General features: G+C 41.4%; 1 protein-coding gene across 4 annotated transcripts in view; it reads right to left on the bottom strand.

Moving 5' to 3' along the window:
• ELMO1 (engulfment and cell motility 1) overlaps window positions 1-19,570 on the bottom strand; it is a 462,642-nt gene that overhangs the window by 169,117 nt on the left and 273,955 nt on the right. For all 4 annotated transcript variants that reach the window (XM_007446111.1, XM_007446110.1, XM_007446113.1 and 1 more), the window contains one exon: window positions 13,041-13,177. In XM_007446111.1, the coding sequence (XP_007446173.1) occupies window positions 13,041-13,177 (137 nt within the window). The remainder of the gene's footprint in view (window positions 1-13,040; window positions 13,178-19,570) is intronic.

Genomic DNA, 19,570 nt, shown 5'->3' with positions numbered 1-19,570 from the left:
GCGGTACGCGGGCCTCTCACTGCTGTGGCCTCTCCCTTTGCGGAGCACAAGCTCCGGACGCACAGGCTCAGCGGCCATGGCTCAGGGGCCCAGCCGCTCCGTGGCATATGGGATCTTCCCGGACCGGGGCACGAACCCGTGTCCCCTGCATCAGCAGGCGGACTCTCAACCACTGCGCCACCAGGGAAGCCCTAAAAAGATAACTCTTGAAAACAATAAATTAGTGAAGTCTGTCTCTTTCTTGGTCTTTCCACTGTCTCTAGACTGCATAATTGATATTGATGAGGACATGCCGGGATTTATGTCCAACAGAAACTGGCAAGTTACATGAAAAAGGGTAACACTACCTTCAGTGGATACCTTAAACACACTCAAACATACATACACACACACACACACACAAACCATTCGCTACCTCTCCCACGGGAAACATCAAAGGAAAAAAATTAATCAATTCATGTTAACACATTTGCTTCTAGAGGAGATTCCATTTCCTTCGTTCCAAACCTAAAGATCTTTGTGAAACATGAGAAGCTTTTTGAATAAATACTTGTACATGGCCTAGACAGCTGAAAAATGGATAACCTCATACGACACGAGGGCCCTTTAAAGGACTTCTCCTCTACTTAAATATTCAGGTTTCAATTAAAACGTACACCTACTTTATTAACCACACCAGGCCCGGGTTCAGATCAATAACACCAGCACTAGATGGAATTCTAATGAAGATAAACAACGCCAAGTCCTCCCCAGCTTCCCCTGGGCACAGATGCACAAAGCCTCCTTTCACAACTTGCTCCAAGATATTTTACAGTCACCTGCCTCATGCAAATGAAGAGTTTCATGTTTATTCATGGTGAGAGTTACAGACCACCTTTCATTCCCTAGGCCAGCTCAGCTAACAGAGCGCCCTCTGCACCACTACGCAGTTGAGCTGGCCTAGGAAGGGGACTTCTGAATATCTAATTGTCCCCTGAAAAGCATGCATAGAAAGTCAGTAAGCTGGAAGCAGTTTGGGGAGCAAGCATATTTCCCTTTTTCATTCATGCGATCCCTGCCTTTGAGCTTTCAAACAATCCCTTTTCTATACCACACCATAATCCATTAGATGTGACGAGTTAGAGGTTATTTTCCATGGATAACCTTCCAGGGGACTTCTCAGGATGTTTCCTCCGTCCTGTGTCCTGCTCTCCGATTCTTCCTACTGAATTGATATTTTCACCCATTGACTCGGAAGAAGCTGGTGAGCTTAGCCAGAGGCAGCTGCAGCTTTGTTTGATGGGCCTGGGTTCTCCCCGTGCACAGCCTCTCCTCTTTGAAGGGATGGGTTCTCATCTGCGAGCCTGAGTATAAACTCTATCATGTGTGCTTTGCTTCTTATGCTGCCGGGTAACGTTTCAAAATAGTGCTTTCGCTCTAGAGTGACTACATTTTTTAAATCATTAGTTTCTTCCGTTTTGGTAATTTGAAAGCACGGCAAAGTCATTTGATTTTGGTTTTTAATCCCCATTCTGATAGTATCTGAGGTAACACTAATGCTATGAGCAAATATTTTGATGGTATCTAGAAGGCTCAGCCATCCCTGGAGAGGTCTGGGCAACTAGGTAATTGCTGGAGAGGCCTTAACTCTTGGCAGCCATTAAGTACATGAAAACTGTGGGACCTGCTGATTTTTAGGCTGCTACTCATGGCTTGTCACGTGGAAAACCAAGGTACTTAATAAAGTTGTTTGGAGAAAGACACCACCAAATTTTCAGCTGAAACCTGATTTCCGCCAAAGTTAAATGAGTTGTGTAATTCAGTTCAGAACTTAATTGGGGGTACATAGACAGCTTTACTTTTCTTTCTTCCCTTTTTTTTAACATAATGGCCAAAAAATGTCTTCTTGTGAAAGGGGCAATTTACTCATATTGTATAGACAGGATCTATCTTATTACATACAAAAAGAACACTTTACAGCTGCATACAAAAATTTACTTCCTCCAAGTCTTTTTACATTTATTACTTCAATTTAAGATCACAGCACCATAAGAGACAGCGATGGAATACCGATATCCACTTTTTTTTTTTAAACTTTCAGGCATAGAGCTCCTGGGCAGAAGAATCAGGATTAGAGCCTGGGCCCCGCAGACCATCAGACACACTACTTCCGCAATGCGTGCCACGAGCTGGTGACGTGTTACATGTGTCAACTGACGGTAATTCTACGGACACAATTCACTTAGTGATCAAATCTACCTTAGTGAAAATCTTCATCCATAGCATTGGCTCCACCCCAAGGATTTAATTGCATGTGGTGCAGTTGGGCGCTGGGATAACAGGGCTTTCAAAAGCCCCCGAGGTGATTCTAATGTATAGGCAGGTTGAGAAACGCTGCTACACACAGGTACAGATTTTGACGTGTATACCTTATTAGAATTTTTAAAGTGGAGCAGTCAGCCACAAAATCATTAAGTGAGATTCCCATACCTGAAATAGCCAAATCACTTGCGTCCTTTTTCCTAAACCCTGGCCCCGCTCAAAAATAAAAGCTTCAAGAGACCTTCAAGATGGCGGAGGAGTAAGATGTGTAGATCACCTTCCTCCAGACAAATACATCAGAAATACATGTAAATGTGGAACAACTCCTACAGAACGTCTACTGAATGCTGGCAGAAGAACTCAGACTTCCCAAAAGGCAAGAAACTCCCCAAGTACCTGGCTGTGTGGCTGACAGGGTCTTGGTGCTCCGGCTGGGTGTCAGGCCTGTGCCTCTGAGGTGGGAGAGCTGAGTTCAGGACATAGGTCCACCAGAGACCTCCTGGCTCCATGTAATATCAAACAGCGAAAGTTCTCCCACAGACTTCCATCTCAACGCTGAGTCCCAGCTCCACTCAATGACCAGCAAGCTACAGTGCTGGACACCATATGCCAAACAACTAGCACGCCAGGAACACAACCCCACCCATTAGCAGAGAGGCTGCCTAGAAACATAATAAGGTCACAGATACCCCAAAACACACCACTAGATGCAGTCCTGCCCACCAGAAAGACAAGATCCAGCCTCAACCACCAGAACACAGGCACCACTCCCCTCCACCAGGAAGCCTACACAACCCACTGAACAAACCTCAGCCACTGGGGGCAGACACCAAAAACAACAGGAACTACGAACCTGCAGCCTGCGAAAAGGAGACCAGAAACACAGTAAGTTAAGCAAAATGAGAAGATAGAGAAACACACAGCAGATGAAAGAGGAAGGTAAAAACCCACCAGACCAAACAAATGAAGAGGAAATAGGCAGTCTACCTGAAAAAGAATTCAGAATAATGATAGTAAAGATGATCCAAAATCTTGGAAATAGAATGGAGAAATTACAAGAAATGTTTAACAAGGACCAAGAAGAACTAAAGCGCAAACAAACAATGATGAATAACACAAGAAATGAAATTAGACATTCTCTAGAAGGAATGAATAGCAGAATAACAGAGGCAGAAGAATGGATAAGTGACCTGGAAGATAAAATAGTGTAAATAACTACCACAGAAAAGAATAAAGAAAAAAGAATGAAAAGAATTAAGGACAGTCTCAGAGACCTCTGGGACGACATTAAAAACACCAACATTCGAATTTTAGAGGGCCCAGAAGAAGAAGAGAAAAAGAAAGGGACTGAGAAAGAGATTTTGAAGAGATTATAGTTGAAAACTTCCCTAATATGGGAAAGGAAATAGTCCATCAAGTCCAGAAAGCATAGAGAGTACCATACAGGATAAATCCAAGGAGAAACATGCCAAGACACATATTAATCAAACTAACAAAAATTAAATACAAACAAAAATATTAAAAGCAGCAAGGGAAAAACAATAAATAACATACAAGGGAATCCCCATAAGGTTAACAGCTGACCTTTCAGCAGAAACTCTGCAAGCCAGAAGGGTGTGGCAGGACATATTTCAAGTGAAGAAAGGGAAAAACCTACAGCCAAGATTACTCCACCCAGCAAGGATCTCAGTCAGATTTGATGAAGAAATTAAAACCTTTACAGACAAGCAAAAGCTAACAGAATTCAGCACCACAAAACCAGCTCTACAACAAATGCTAAAGGAACGGCTCTAGGCAGGAAACACAAAAGAAGGGAAAGACCTACAATAACAAACCCAAAACAATTAAGAAAACGGTAATAGGAACACACATATCGATAACTACCTTAAATGTAAATGGATTAAATGCACCGACCAAAAGACATAGACTGGCTGAGTGGATACAGAAACAAGACCCATATATATGCTGTCTACAAGAGACACAATTCAGACCTAGGGACACATACACACTGAAAGTGAGGGGATGGAAAAAGATATTCCATGCAAGAGGAAATCAAAAGAAAGCTGGAGTAGTAATTCTCACATCAGACCAAACAGACTTTAAAATAAAGACTGTTACAAGAGACAAAGGACACTACATAATAATCAAGGGATCAATCCAAGAAGAAGATATAACAAATGTAAATATTTATGCACCCAACATAGGAGCACCTCAATACATAAGGCAACTGCTAACAGCTATAAAAGAGGAAATAGACAGTAACACAATAATAGTGGGGGACTTTAACACCTCACTTACACCAACGGACAGATCATCCAAAATGAAAATAAATAAGGAAACACAAGCTTTAAATGACACAATAGACAGATTGTGTCACAGATAGATTTAATTGATATTTATAGGACATTCCATCCAAAAACAGCAGATTACACTTTCTTCTCAAGTGCTCATGGAACTTTCTCCAGGATAGATCATATCTTGGGTCACAAATCAAGTCTTGGTACATTTAAGAAAACTGAAAGCAAATCAAGTATGTTTTCTGACCACAACACTATGAGACTAGATATCAATTACAGGAAAAAATCTGTAAAGAATAAAAACACATGGAGGCTAAACAATACACTACTTAATAACCAAGAGATCACTGAAGAAATCAAAGAGGAAATAAAAAAATACCTAGAAACAAATGACAATGAAAACATGACAACCCAAAACCTATGAGATGTAGCAAAAGCAGTTCTAAGATGGAAGTTTATAGCAATACAATCCTACCTCAAGAAACAAGAAACATCTCAAATAAACAACCTAACTTTACACCTAAAGCAAGAAGAACAGAAAACCCCCAAAGTTATCAGAAGGAAAGAAATCATAAAGACCAGATCAGAAACAAATGAAAAAGAAATGAAGGAAACAAGAGCAAAGATCAGTAAAACTAAAAGCTGGTTCCCTGAGAAGATAAACAAAATTGGTAAAACACTAGCTAGAAAAAAAGGGAGAAGATTCAAATCAATAGAATTAGAAATGAAAAAGGAGAAGTAACAACGGACACTGCAGAAATACAAAGGATCATGAGAGATTACTACAAACAACTATATGCCAATAAAACGGACAACCTGGAAGAAACGGACAAATTCTTAGAAAAGCACAACCTTCCAAGTTGTCAACCAGGAAGAAATAGAAAATATAAACATACCAATCACAAGCACTGAAATTGAGACTGTGATTAAAAATCTTCCAACAAACAAAAGCCCAGGACCAGATGGCTTCACAGGCAAATTCTCTCAAATATTTAGAGAAGAGCTAACACCTAACCTCCTCAAACTCTTCCAAAATATAGCAGAGGGAGGAACACTCCCCCACTCATTCTACGAGGCCACCATCACCCTGACACCAAAACCAGACAAAGATGTCACAAAGAAAGAAATCTACAGGCCAGTATCACTGATGAACATAGATGCAAAAATCCTCAACAAATACTAGCAAACACATTAAAAGGATCATACACCATAATCAATTGAGGTTTATCCCAGGAATGCAAGGATTCTTCAATACATGCAAATCAATCAATGTGATAAACCATATTAACCAGTTGAAGGAGAAAAACCATATTATCATCTCAATAGATGCAGAAAAAGCTTTTGACAAAATTCAACACCCATTTATGATTAAAATCCTCCACAAAGCAGGCATAGAGGGAACTTACCTCAACATAATAAAGGCCATATATGACAAACCCACAGCCAACATTGTACTCAATGGTGAAAAACTGAAACCATTTCCTTTAAGATCAGGAATGAGACAAGGCTGTCCACTCTCACCACTATTATTCAACGTAGTTTTGGAAGCTTTAGCCACAGCAATCAGAGAAGAAAAAGAAATAAAAGGAATCCAAATCAGAAAAGAAGTAAAGCTGTCACTGTTTGCAGGTGACGTGATACTATACATAGAGAGTCCTAAAGATGCTACCAGAAAACTACTAGAGCTAATCAATGAATCTGGTAAAGTAGCAGGATACAAAATTAATGCAAAGAAACCTCTTGCACTCCTATACACTAATGATGAAAAATCTGAAAGAGAAATCAAGGAAACACTCCCATTTACCACTGCAGCAAAAAGAATAAAATACCTAGGAATAAACCCACCTAAGGAGACAAAAGACTTGTATTCAGAAAACTATAAGACACTGATGAAAGATATTAAAGGTGATACCAACAGATGGAGAAATATACCATGTTCTTGGATTGGAAGAATCAACATTGTGAAAATGACTCTACTACCCAAAGCAATCTACAGATTCAATGCAACCCCTATCAAGCTCCCACTGGCATTTTTCACAGAACTAAAACAAAAAGTTTCACAATTTTCATGGAAACACAAAAGACCCCGAATAGTCAAAGCAATCTTGAGAAAGAAAAATGTAGCTGGAGGAATCAGGCTCCGTGACTTCAGACTATTCTACAAAGCTATAGTAATCAAGACAGTATGGTACTGGCACAAAAACAGAAATATAGATCAGTGGAACACGACAGAAAGCTCAGAGATAAACCCACGCAGATATGGTCACCTTATCTTTGATAAAGGAGGCAAGAATATATAATGGAGAAAAGACAGTCTCTTAAATAAGAGGTGCTGGGAAAACTGGACAGCTACATGTAAAAAAAATGAAATTAGAACACTCCCTAACACCATACACAAAAATAGGCTCAAAATGGATGAAAGACCGAAATGTAAGGCCAGAAACTATAAAACCCTTGGAGGAAAACATAGGCAGAACACTCTGTGACATACATCACAGCAAGATCCTTTTTGACCCACCTCCTAGAGAAAAGGAAATAAAAACAAAAGTAAACAAATGGGACCTAATGAAACTTAAAAGCTTTTACACAGCAAAGGAAACCATAAATAAGGTGAAAAGACAGCCCTCAGAATGGGAGAAAATATTTGCAAATGAAGCAACTGACAAAGGATTAATCTCCAAAATTTATAAGCAGCTCATGCAGCTTAATATCAAATAAACAAACAACCCAATCCAAAAATGGGCAGAAGACCTAAATAGACATTTCTCCAGAGAAGATACACAGATTGCCAACAAACACATGAAAGGATGCTCAACATCATTAATCATTAGAGAAATGCAAATCAAAACTACAATAAGGTATCACCTCACACTAGTCAGAATGGCGATCATCAAAAAATCTACAAACATCAAATGCTGGAGAGGGTGTGGAGAAAAGGGAACCCTCTTGCACTGTAGGTGGGAATGTAAATTGATATAGCCACTATGGAGAACAGTATGGAGGTTCCTTAAAAATCTAAATATAGAACTACCATAAGACCCAGCAAACCCACTACTGAGCATACACCCTGAGAAAACCATAATTCAAAAAGAGTCATGTACCACAATGTTCATTGTAGCACTATTTACAATAGCCAGGACATGGAAGCAACGTAAGTGTCCATCGACAGATGAATGGATGAAGAAGATGGGACACATATATACAATGGAATATTACTCAGCCATAAAAAGAAACGAAATTGAGTTATTTGTAGTGAGTTGCATGCACCTAGAGTCTGTTTTACAGAGTGAAGTAAGTCAGAAAGAATAAAACAAATACCGTATGCTAACACTTATATATGGAATCTAAAAAAAAAAAAAAAGCGGTTCTCATGAACCTAGGGGCAGGACAGGAATAAAGACACAGAAGTAGAGAATGGACTTGAGGATATGGGGAGGGGGAACGGTAAGCTGGGACGAAGTGAGAGAGTGGCTTGGACATATATACACTACCAAACGTAAAATAGATAGCTAGTGGGAAGCAACCGCATAGCACAGGGAGATCAGCTCAGTGCTTTGTGTCCACCTAGAGAGGTAGGATAGGGAGGGTGGGAGGGAGATGCAAGAGGGAGGAGATATGGTGATATATGTATATGTATAGCTGATTCTTTATGTTATAAAGCCAAAACTAACACACCACTGTAAAGCAATTATACTCCAATAAAGATGTTAAAAATAAATAAATAAAGGCTTCAATGAAATAATTATGGGGCCACTTGTGTGCCAAGGTATCCAGCTCTGGTTTAGCTCTTCCCATGTCAATGAATAAGGCATGCTCTGAAATATTGGTAATAAAAGGCAAAAACACAGAATACAAACTCAATGGTCTGAACCAATGGATTACTCTGCGGAGACTACTATATTGAGGAACTGTAATAAAGTACCTTTCAAAGAATAAATATTTTAACCACTGTCTAATTCTACTTCTCTTATATAAATAAAAAACATCACATCTGCTGCTTCCCAGGTCTGGAGGAGCAGGAAGACAGCTGCTTTTCCAAACACTCACTTCCAGCAGCAGCATTAACTACCAAGCACTAGGTATCTACCAACTAGTGTCCCCACCAAGGCAGGTTGTAGAAGAGATTCCTGTGTCTGCTGGAATCTGATATTGTTTGTTGGAAAAAAAATCGCAACTTTAGAGTGAGGTATACTGCCTCTCCAGTAAGGAGCAAAAGCAGGCAGATAGCTAAGCCCTTCCTACAGAACCCTGGGTGTCAGGTCAACAACTAAATCCACCATCTATGCTTCCATTCAAGGTGGTGAAAGCCTGAAAAGATGTCCAAGAAAGTTCAAAGAAACTGTGTCTCATGTTGGGCTCTTTTAAGATACTTCTGAATTCCCATTTGGACAATCTTAGGAAACAAGAAAAACGTTAAATCTACCAGTAACACCAAACCCACATTTGTTCCTAAATTCAATCTCTTCTGCTACCAAGTTAATAACAAGAAGAAAAGTGAACTGATTAAAATTTCAGCTTCTCTCTTTTCCAATTTATTATCTGGTAAAGCAAAAGGTGGCTGATAGGCAGCAAGGAAAAATCAGAAAAGACATTCTTCACATTGAACTAGAGGCCCTCACACAGGGTCCTTTTTTTTTTGTTAGGGCCAAAGAGACAAAAAAGAGAAATAAAAGAAAAAGACCATAATTATATCTGAATTTGAGCAGCCACTAGCAGAACTCTGCAACAGGTATTATGCTAGTCTACCAGCCAAAAGAACAACAAAAAAACCTCATCTGTCCATGTTTCATCAATTTAAACGGAAACCCACAGCTACAAATCTAATGCACTTACAATTTAAATACACATTACGGCAAGCAGAATAATGGCTCCCCGTTGATGTCCATATTTTAATCCCCATAATCTGTGAATATATTTCCTTTTATGGCAAAAGGGAATTTAGGTTGCAGGTGAAATTGAGGTTGCTAATCAACTGACCTTAAAATAGGAACGATTACCCTGGATTATCCAGGTGGTCCAATGTAATCACAGGGGTCCTTACAAGTGAAAAATGGAAGCAGAAGAGGGATCAGAGTGATAAGTAACGTGGAAACGGCTGAACCTGCAGTTGCTGGTTTTGAAGATGGACAAAGGGGGCCACTGAGACAAGGAATGCAGGCAGTTTCCAGAACCTGGAACAGGCAATGAAATGAATTCTCCCCAAGAGCCTCCAGAAAGGAACATAGCTCTGCTGACACCTTGATTTTAGCCCTGGGAGACCCATTTTTGGCTTCTGAATTATGGAACTGTAAGATAATAAATTTGTATTGTTCATGCCACTAAGTTTGTGGCAATATGTTCCAGCAGTATTAGGAAAGTAATAATACACGAGATAAAAAGTATATCACTGATAAACTTTTCTGGTTACAAAAGGAAGGCATGCATAGTATTAGAAAGAGAAAAGCAGACATAGTTAATGTAGAAAATTGAAATGCCTTGTCATACCCATCCCTGATCCTCCTCTGATATCCATCCTTAACCAATGAATGGACATGTGGAGTGGGACCCTCTGCCTCTCAGGCCTCCAGCTGCCTGCCCATGGCCATAAACTACCATCCCTACTTGGCAGCAGATGTGTAACATCACAGCTAGTTTACAATTGTCCAATGCAAAAAGATGGCACTAGGGCCACAGTGAGAAACTGTACTGGAACCTGGCTCTTAGATCTTGCTGCAGGAAGTTTTTGCAGCCATATAAGTTAATTACAAAAAGGTTTCAGCATGATCCTTTGGGGGGCTTGCCATCACCTAGCAGGACCTCACCCTGAGCAATGAGATAATCACCTCCACCAGCCCGTGCACACAGCCACCATGAATAACACGGACCAGAGAGCCATGCTCGTCTCCTCCCTGAAGCCCCTCTCAGCAATTTCAGACTGAGGCCTCTGGTTTCCTTTGCTAACAGTGTATGTATTCTTGGGGCTTCATGTCCTAAACTTGTAAGTTCTACAGAAATTAAGTGTCTTAAGTACTCATTCCCTTGAGCCATTCCTTTGCAGGAATTTGGTAATGTTTTGTTTTGTTTTGTTTTGTTAATAAATTTATTTATTTACTTTTGGCTGTGTTGGGTCTTCGTTTCTGTGCGAGGGCTTTCTCCAGTTGTGGCAAGTGGGGGCCACCCTTCATCGCGGTGCGTGGGCCTCTCACTGTCACGGCCTCTCCCGTTGCGGAGCGCAGGCTCAGTGGCCGTGGCTCACGGGCCCAGCTGCTCCGCGGCATGTGGGATCTTCCCAGACCAGGGCTCGAACCCGTGTCCCCTGCATCGGCAGGCAGATTCTCAACCACTGCGCCACGAGGGAAGCCCAGTAATGTTTTCTATATACCTTATCTGTGCATAGATCAACAGCAATAATATTTGATTTTATTATTTACAGAAATGCAGATTTCTGTAATTCTGGAGAAGCGGGATGAATGAAATGCCCTCAGCAGATGGATAGCTCAGTGCCAGAACACATGAGAGACAGTGAAGTCTCCTTCTCTTGGAGGAATAAGTGTCTCAGGACACAAGAGCTGAGGACTGGATGGCTTTCAGAAACAGTGCAGTACAGGAAGAGCTGAACTGATCCAGAAGCAACGTGGCCATAGCAGTTTCAGAGACTACTGATTTAACTTTCCCCTTTTTTTTTGGCCTGATTGAACACAGGTCTCTGTGCTCCTTCTTCCCTCTCTCCCAAGGATAATTGCACCTGAACTGCAAAGTCCCTCATAATCAAGTGAAGTACACTCAGGAGGCTGCAGTTAACAATCATAAGGGAATTAATGGGCTTCTTTCCTCCACCTACCCTCCTGAATCACGTCTGACCTTGGCTCTAGTTGCTCAGACACTTGCAGCTCTAGCATGCAATTTACAGATCAGTGTTTTCCACAGAGGGGAGTCCCTGGGGCCTGTTTCAATGAGTTAAATAGAGGGCCCAGACAAATATATAAAAGGACTGAAGATCACTTAGGCCAGTATACAGAGTAAAAAACAAATCAAAAAATTTTGTAAAAGTGATTATAACCACAATGAACAGCAACAGGATAAACACGAAGATGTAGAATAGGGCATCAAAATCACAAATTGTAGGGGAGGGGAGGAAAAAATGTAGATCTTTTAGAATGTGTTTGAACTTACATGACCGAACTTATCAGCCTAACGCAAGTCGATACAGTTACGATACTCAAAAACCATGGTAACCACAAATCAAAAACATGCAACAGATTCACAAAAACGGAAGAGAAAGGAACTGAACAGGTGGCTCAGAATGACTGGGATGGAATGGCGTTCTCTGCTACAACTGCAGGTAAGATCATTATATTGATGGAGACTGTCAGGTTCTAACCTTGGGGAAGGCTTGGGGAAGAGTGTCCTCCTCCCAGTTTTCTTTCTTTTTAACCAATATTGGTTCAAGATGCCATGGACCAGAAATATGGTGGGAAAGAAGGACCACATATAAGTTCAGAAAAAAGAGGACTGGGAGGCAAAGATCAACAAGGACATCAAGTGACGCTGGAATTCAGATATGATGTTATGCCCCAAGCACAAACCCATGAAGGCCCCACGGGATGACTGTGAGACCAGACACTTAGACTCTTAGAAACAGTTATGCCCCCAGTACCAGGTCAGCAGGCATGGGTGATGGGGCCAACCAAACCCAGAGTCACATACAGTAGCAAACCAGAATGATTAAAGACCTAAGCATACCTGTCCCAACCATCAGTTATTACTAGCCACGTCATGATTGCTAACAAGGCTTTGATCCAAGGATAAAGATTTCGTTTATCTTGAAAAGTGTACACGATGCTTCTGCTTCCTTTAAGTTGGTCAGCACACTTCTCTCCACCCAACATTCACTCACAAACAGAAGTGTGAAATTCACACTCTTCAAAAAAACCAAATGCTTTCTGTAAACCAAGACATGTTCCATATAAACTTACTCAGCTCCCTGAAAGAGGTCTTACATTTTAATACTCGTTGTGACAGAGCAAAGGGCAGTTATCTCAACGCAGCCATAACCCACAAAGAAACCAAGTGACCACAGCAGCCTTCCTCATCTCATTCTCTCCCTGGCAGCCACCTGCACAGGTGGAGTGGAAGCATTTTCCCCACTAGATCTGTAAAAACAAGGCATCCCAGACCAAGGCTTTTAAAGGAAAAAGTTCATCTTATCAATATTTCTCAAGAAAGGGTCTCTGCTGGTGGCCCCTGCTTAGTAAGCCAAAAGGAACAAAGCTGCTCCAAGCTTATCCCTAGAGAGATAAGAGCATCCTTATAGGTATGCCTTTCCTTCTCCAACCTTAACGTCACCTAAAATCACGGTTGTCCTCATTCTCCTTCCACACTCAGTGAAGGGACCATGCAAAGGTGGGTGGGCCTCCACTGGGGACACAGGAAGCTTCTGTCTCTGCTTCAGATTCTCCTTACCTTGTTGAAGTCTTCAGAGGTTGCCCTCATTTCCTTCCATGTCTTGTTCAGGAGCTGGATACAGATGCAGAAAAACTCCTCGAAGGATCTGTCGTGGGTGAAGAACATCGGGTGGAAATCGTTGCAGGTCTCACTAGCTGGAGGAAAGAGGAGGGAAAGAAGGGAGGAAGTGTGAGAAGGGAAATGAAAGGATACAGACACATGCTCCAAAGGGAGATGACGAGAGGCATATTTGGCTCAAGCCACAGTGGAAAAAAAGGCATTTTGAAAAGGCAACCAAAGGGTAGTCACCGTGAAACTTCACAGTTTAAGGTCAGATGGTCAGACCTACCCTTAGGCGCGTATTTTGACCGAAGGAAGTGAGCTCCTAACTCACTCCATGATATGATCCTTATGGCTTTGGTCCAGGATCCGTGGTGTTGAATACGGGCTCTGCATCTGCCTTCTTGACCTTATAAACGTTATTCAAACTGCCCTGTCAGTCACAGCTCTTTCATCACCCTTAATTTCCTATTTCTCAATAGAATAACTGGCAGAAGATGAGTTTTCCCGAATACACAATTAATTGCAACTTTGAAAATAGCATCCTTGATTATTTCTCCAGGGGGCTCTTTTTCCTCTTATGGCATTAAGTAGGGGATATTTGAGATCATTAACCTCAGACACCATTAACCATTTGTTTTACATTCTCAGACACAGATGGCTGGAGGTCAAAGCAACCCAAGTGGCTTTGAAGGCTGCAACTGGTTCGGTCCTGGACCAAACCCTGAAGTCAGTCAGACTGCCTTCAATCCACACCATTACAAAGCTTCCTTTGTAATGGTCAGACCCAGCGCTCTGAGTTCTAGGTATGGCCACCTCACTCCTCCTTCCCAGACCAGTACACCAGCCCCTTCCTTCTCAGCTCTCTGTCAAGCTGACATTTTTATAGCCCTTTTACGTACATTCATTTGATCTTTAGAACGCGTCTTACTGTTCATGTCTTAAGGGATGAGGATACTGGAGCCCAAGGAAGTAGGCTTTGTGACCCCCCCAAAACAAGATTCTAAATTTTTTTTCTTTAAATACAAGCTGTTACTTACAGTGAAAGAATTCTGATTTTAACTGGAATCTATTTAAAGACCAATTCACCTTCAAGACCCCAAATGATAGAGTTTTAAGCTCTGGAAGCCCAGGAGAGGACGGAGTGGGGCGGGAGTAGGGTTTACGGCAGAGAACTTCCGTACTTGGGGGAGACCCTGGTGCCCGCCGTGTAGTTGAACATGAATTCTACTTAGAGAGGATCCTCGGGCGAAGGCCCCTGGTGAGTGAACCCTGATCAAACCTAAGAGGACATATGCTCTGCTTTGGTAGGGACACACTTATACACAAACCTCTTCTATCTTCACACTTTATCATAGTAAATTGTTTTCTTCCAGAGAAGGTAAGGGCATAGGTTAGCAACAGCTTGCAGTCATGCAGAAAAGGTTTGGGTCTGAGGGCAGAAGGTTTGAGTTCAAGTCCAGCCCATGACAATGAGAAGCTAGTCACTTCACCTTTCTAAGCCTTGATTTTCTAAACTAAAAAATGGAAATGAAACCTCCTTGCCTTCTCCATAGGCTATGGAGAGGCTCAAATGACACGATTCACAGGAAAGTGCTTTGAAAGGATAAAAGTTGGAGCAAGGTGGTGGTGATAACAATGAATGTCGTGCCAGCATATTGTTTCCAGGAACATAGGCTGTTTTTTGATTCCTCCAATTCTTAAGTCAAGCCTGTTACATCTCAGAAATTAGAGGCAAGAACATACAAGTTATCCCACTCCAGCTCGTTTGCCAGTAGAGATGGCAAAAGTGATATTCTGACCTGATATACACAAAGCTATTTAAGGAACTTGAAAAGTAAACACAGGACTATGTGTTTGCTGCCCTGGGCAATGAGCCGTCACTTTCATAAGCACTGAAGCCCATAAAATTTACCAGTCTACAGAAGCACTTTAAACCACTATCGCCATACAAAACCTCGTTATTAATCACATTATGAGGGTATCTTTTTTGGGGCTAGTGTGATTATATGTGTACTTTATGCCCTAGTTAAAGTTTTATGGGCCTACTGGAGCTGAGCTAGCCAAACAAAACTGAGACCAACAAGCCCGTCTCTTGTTTGGGTGAAGAGGGAGGGAAACAACATCGTTAATAATAGGGATGCAGGGGGAGACAGAAGATTGTGTATAACTCCCCAAGGGCTCTACAGGCGTTATCTTCACAGCAACCCAGGAGGTAGGCATGATGCTTACCCTCATTGTATATATAAGACAGGTGAAACTTGCAGAAATTAAGCCTTCCATCATGAGCCTTTTTTTAGGTGGCTCCAAATGAGCATTGGAAACCCACAGTTTAGTTGACACAGCAGCAGCTTCCTGCCTTAGTTGATATCAAGAGCTCAGGGCATTTCCTTGTGATTGCTACTTTGAAAATTAATTTCTCCACCCACACTCCTAGATCTCCTTGGATTCCTCCTTCAACAGAAACCAGCATCCTGACCTGCAGTCCAGTGGGGCTCACAATAAGTGCCCAGCCAGCACCTGTTGATGGACAACACCGGGCCATGTGATAGTACCAATAATGGCCATGCCACTGTCACCAGCCACATGCCAGGCACCATTATTGTTACTTATTACATCAAGCCCCTAGGAAGATAACATCAATTTCTTTTTATAAAATTAGAAATAGGAGAGTTAGAAAATTGTCCAAGGTCACATGGCTTTCAAGTGCCAGAGCTGGGATTCAAACTCAGGTAGACTTGGCTCCAAAGCCCATCATTGTTGCAGTGACAGGACCAGGAATCACACCCAACATTCTACACCAGAGCCAGTGTTTTCAACCTCCACATGAGGATGGCTTTGCCATCATCCTAAGATTCTTTGAGACTCATCCCTTGGGATGAGGAATGGGCAAACAGCAAATCAAAACAATTTGTTCCTTGACATGTTACAAAAGAAACAATGAAAAGACTGATGTACTTTGGGATTTTACATCCTTAAAAGGATGTTCCTGTATTAGAGGCAAGGAAAAAGTAATAAGTATTAATATTTTTTTCCTCAAAAACATTCAAATTGCAGATATTCAGGATTGAGGATGATCGAGCAGGAAGGACTGGACCAGATTATCTGATTTGTTTCCCTCTTTTATTTTGCAGGTAAGAGTAGTGAGAAAGGCAAAATGGCTCGCCCAAGAGTTCATGATGGTGGAAAAGGGGCAAAGATGCTGGGAGCCAGGCTGCTGGGGTTCAAATACGGGTTCTTTTGCCTACTGCTGAGTCACCTGGGCAAGTCATTTCATCTGTCAGTGTCTCAGTGTTCTCATCTGTAAACTGGGGGCAACAGTAGTATAAACTTCATCAAGTGGCTGTGGGGATTAAAAGGGAACAGTGACTAACATGGAGAAGCTCAGTGCAAGTGTGAGCCAACAGGATTATGATGCTCATCATCATATAGCAAGTGGACCCTGGCCCAGGCCATCCCAGTGATAAACGTGAGCTTGTATCAGCTCACAGGGATGCCCTGACTCTCATGAGGAGGGTCCTTAACTCAGAGGTTTAAACAAACAGATAAAAACAGAGAGGGGAAGTTTTACTACTGCTTTTTAAGGAAAATAAAAACACTTTTTGAGGAAGAAAACTGTTGAATTTGTAGGCAATGATTTTATACATGAAATTTACAGAGAAGTTTTCAATGGGACAAAAATAGCAAGGCTTTTCAAAAATCAAAATTTTTTTTTTTTGTGGTACGCGGGCCTCTCACTGTTGTGGCCTCTCCCGTTGTGGAGCACAGGCTCCGGATGCGCAGGCTCAGCGGCCATGGCTCACGGGCCCAGCCGCTCCGCGGCATGTGGGATCTTCCCGGACCGGGGCACGAACCCATGTCCCCTGCATCGGCAGGCGGACTCTCAACCACTGCGCCACCAGGGAAGCCCCCAAAACCAAATTGTTTTAAGCACACTATTTTTAACACAATGAGATTCTCTTTTATAAAAAAAGAATCAACTTACTCGTCTTTTAAGTCTGGAATATTAAGGTATTTTCAGGGCTGAGGGTGAAATGGGTTCTTATTAATTTACTGACATCTAATTCATTTATAAATAGGCCAACTTTGAAAGCTTCTATAATCCACACAGCTTTGTTTTAAAAATAAAAAATAAGAATGCTATACACTTATGTAGCATTTTGCCTTTCAAAGTAGATTTGTTCCCATTTTTCATTGGATAATGTGAAGTGAGGCAGGTATCATCACTGGAGGCTCAGAGAACAAGGGCTACTGCAGTGCAGCAAGTAAACAATGAAAGGTGTGTACAAAGAAAGGGTTCTAGTGCTGCCTTGTGACCTTAGAAGGTCACCTCAGCTCCAGGGCTCCAAGTTTCTTACCTATAAATAGGCTGGTAAGGTTCCTGCCAAGTCTCAGATTCTAAGACATTACACACACGCACATACAAAGACACACTCCACGTAATGTATTTTTAAGTCCCTAATATCCATCAATAATTATAGAACTTGGAGAGTACACCTGCATTTAACCTTATGTCCCAAAGTATTATTTCCTTGAATGACAGGATGGCTACACATTTCAGTTAGGGTGTTAGGGCATCAAAGTGGCATTTGATAGGCTTAGAAAGTGTTTGATGAGCTAGTATTTACTCTTCTTTTCATAAGAAACTTATTTGTTTTCAGCCCCTTTCAATCTATTAATATCACCTAATGCAGACCATTACATAAGAAAATTACATGACTAAAGATGGAATGACAAGATGACACAGGCAAATGCATGTAATTTCTGCACTTTCACGGGAATTTTCTTAGACAAACATAATTTTTGACATGCTGAAAGGCTCTGTCCCATGCTTTCGATGACCCTTGTTATACTGAGACTGTGAACCCATTTGCAAGTGAATACAGGGACACATGTTTTGGAGGCACTAGGCAAACTTTGAGTATTTTTACCATGAAATAATGAGCTATTTCAACTGCAACAGTGTTTGGAAATGGTGCACTTTGAAAGAGAGATAAGCACTGGCCTAACACAAAGGGCATTTTGTTTTAAAATTCTGAGCTACAGGAAGAAGGGGATAAATCATAAACACAGAAGCATTTCATACGTGAAAACTGCCAGAGCGGTTGTAAAATCTTACTAGGTATCCAAAGCCTGGAAACTCAAACTAGAACTCTTTGTGGCTCTAGGGTCAGTCTGGGTAATGTACCCATGAATTCTCAGACGCAATGTCTCTTTATACCTTTGCAGAAGATCTTACCCTTGTGACCTCTGAGTTTCTATTTTTAGAACGGCTATTCTTTAATAGCTTGGATTTGGAGTTTTGGTGCTGTGTAGGAAGATGCTAAAAGTTCAAAACCTTTTGTAGGTGGGAGAGGTGAAACGGCGAAGAGAGTGAGGACAAAGAGTGTGAAGTTCCCCCACTGCTGAGCTCTGCTAGTGTAGAAGCTTCCACCCCTGCTATTTCAGGACAGGGGATCAGAGGCTTGAAAGCTGCTCAGCTCTACCCAGCCCCTGAAAGCTGGTTTAATAGAACTCTGGATATTCTGTTCTATCCTCTCTCATGCCTAAAAATAGTATGAAATCGGCACTAAAAAGACACACCGTCTAATCCAATGCTTCATTGTTCACTTTCCTTCTGGGCCTGTTTTTATGGACGTGGAGAGAGAAAAAAATCCCGACTAGTGTTAGGATTGAAAATCAGACACTAGCATCAAAAGACAGCCGACTCACAAAGAATGACCTGAGGCCACATCCCAGGCACACAGTTATGTGTTAATAAAAGAGCAGGTTCTAGAGCAAGGTCAGCCTGGGTGCAAATCTTGGTGTCACTATGCAATAGCAATGTGACCTTTATCAACTTACCCTTCCTCTGGGCCTCAATTTTTTCATTATAAAAAAAGTAAATGCATCTTATCAGATTACTGCTAAGATTAAATCTAAAGTGATACATGATTCACATATTAACTGAGATAAAACAAGCATCAGTAAGTGCTAGTTGTTACCAGTTTTAATAGCAAAATAATTATTATTGTACTTAGGTAAAATGACAAATTTGGAGGAATTATATATGCGGATAGAAAGACATTATAAAATTATAATAATTAAAATAGCTTGATATTGGTCCATGAATGGAAAAACAGAACAATAGAACAGGATAGGGAGTTCAGATATAGTCTTTTTTTTTTTCCAACATCTTTATTGGAGTATAATTGCTTTGCAATGGTGTGTTAGTTTCTGCTTTATAACATAGTGAATCAGCTATATATATACCTATATCCCCATATCTCCTCCCTCTTGTGTCTCCCTCCCACCCTCCCTATCCCACCTCTGTAGGTGGACACAAAGCATCGAACTGATCTCCCTGTGCTATGCGGCTGCTTCCCACTAGCTATCTATTTCACATTTGGTAGTGTAGCTATGTCCATGCCACTCTCTCACTTCGTCCCAGCTTACACTTCCCCCTCCCCGTGTCCTCAAGTCCATTCTCTACGTCTGTGTCTTTTTTT

This window comes from Lipotes vexillifer, unplaced genomic scaffold, assembly GCF_000442215.2.
Source record: "Lipotes vexillifer unplaced genomic scaffold, Lipotes_vexillifer_v1.1 scaffold822, whole genome shotgun sequence".
NCBI lineage: Eukaryota > Metazoa > Chordata > Mammalia > Artiodactyla > Lipotidae > Lipotes > Lipotes vexillifer.
This window is presented reverse-complemented; position numbering and strand designations above follow the sequence as displayed.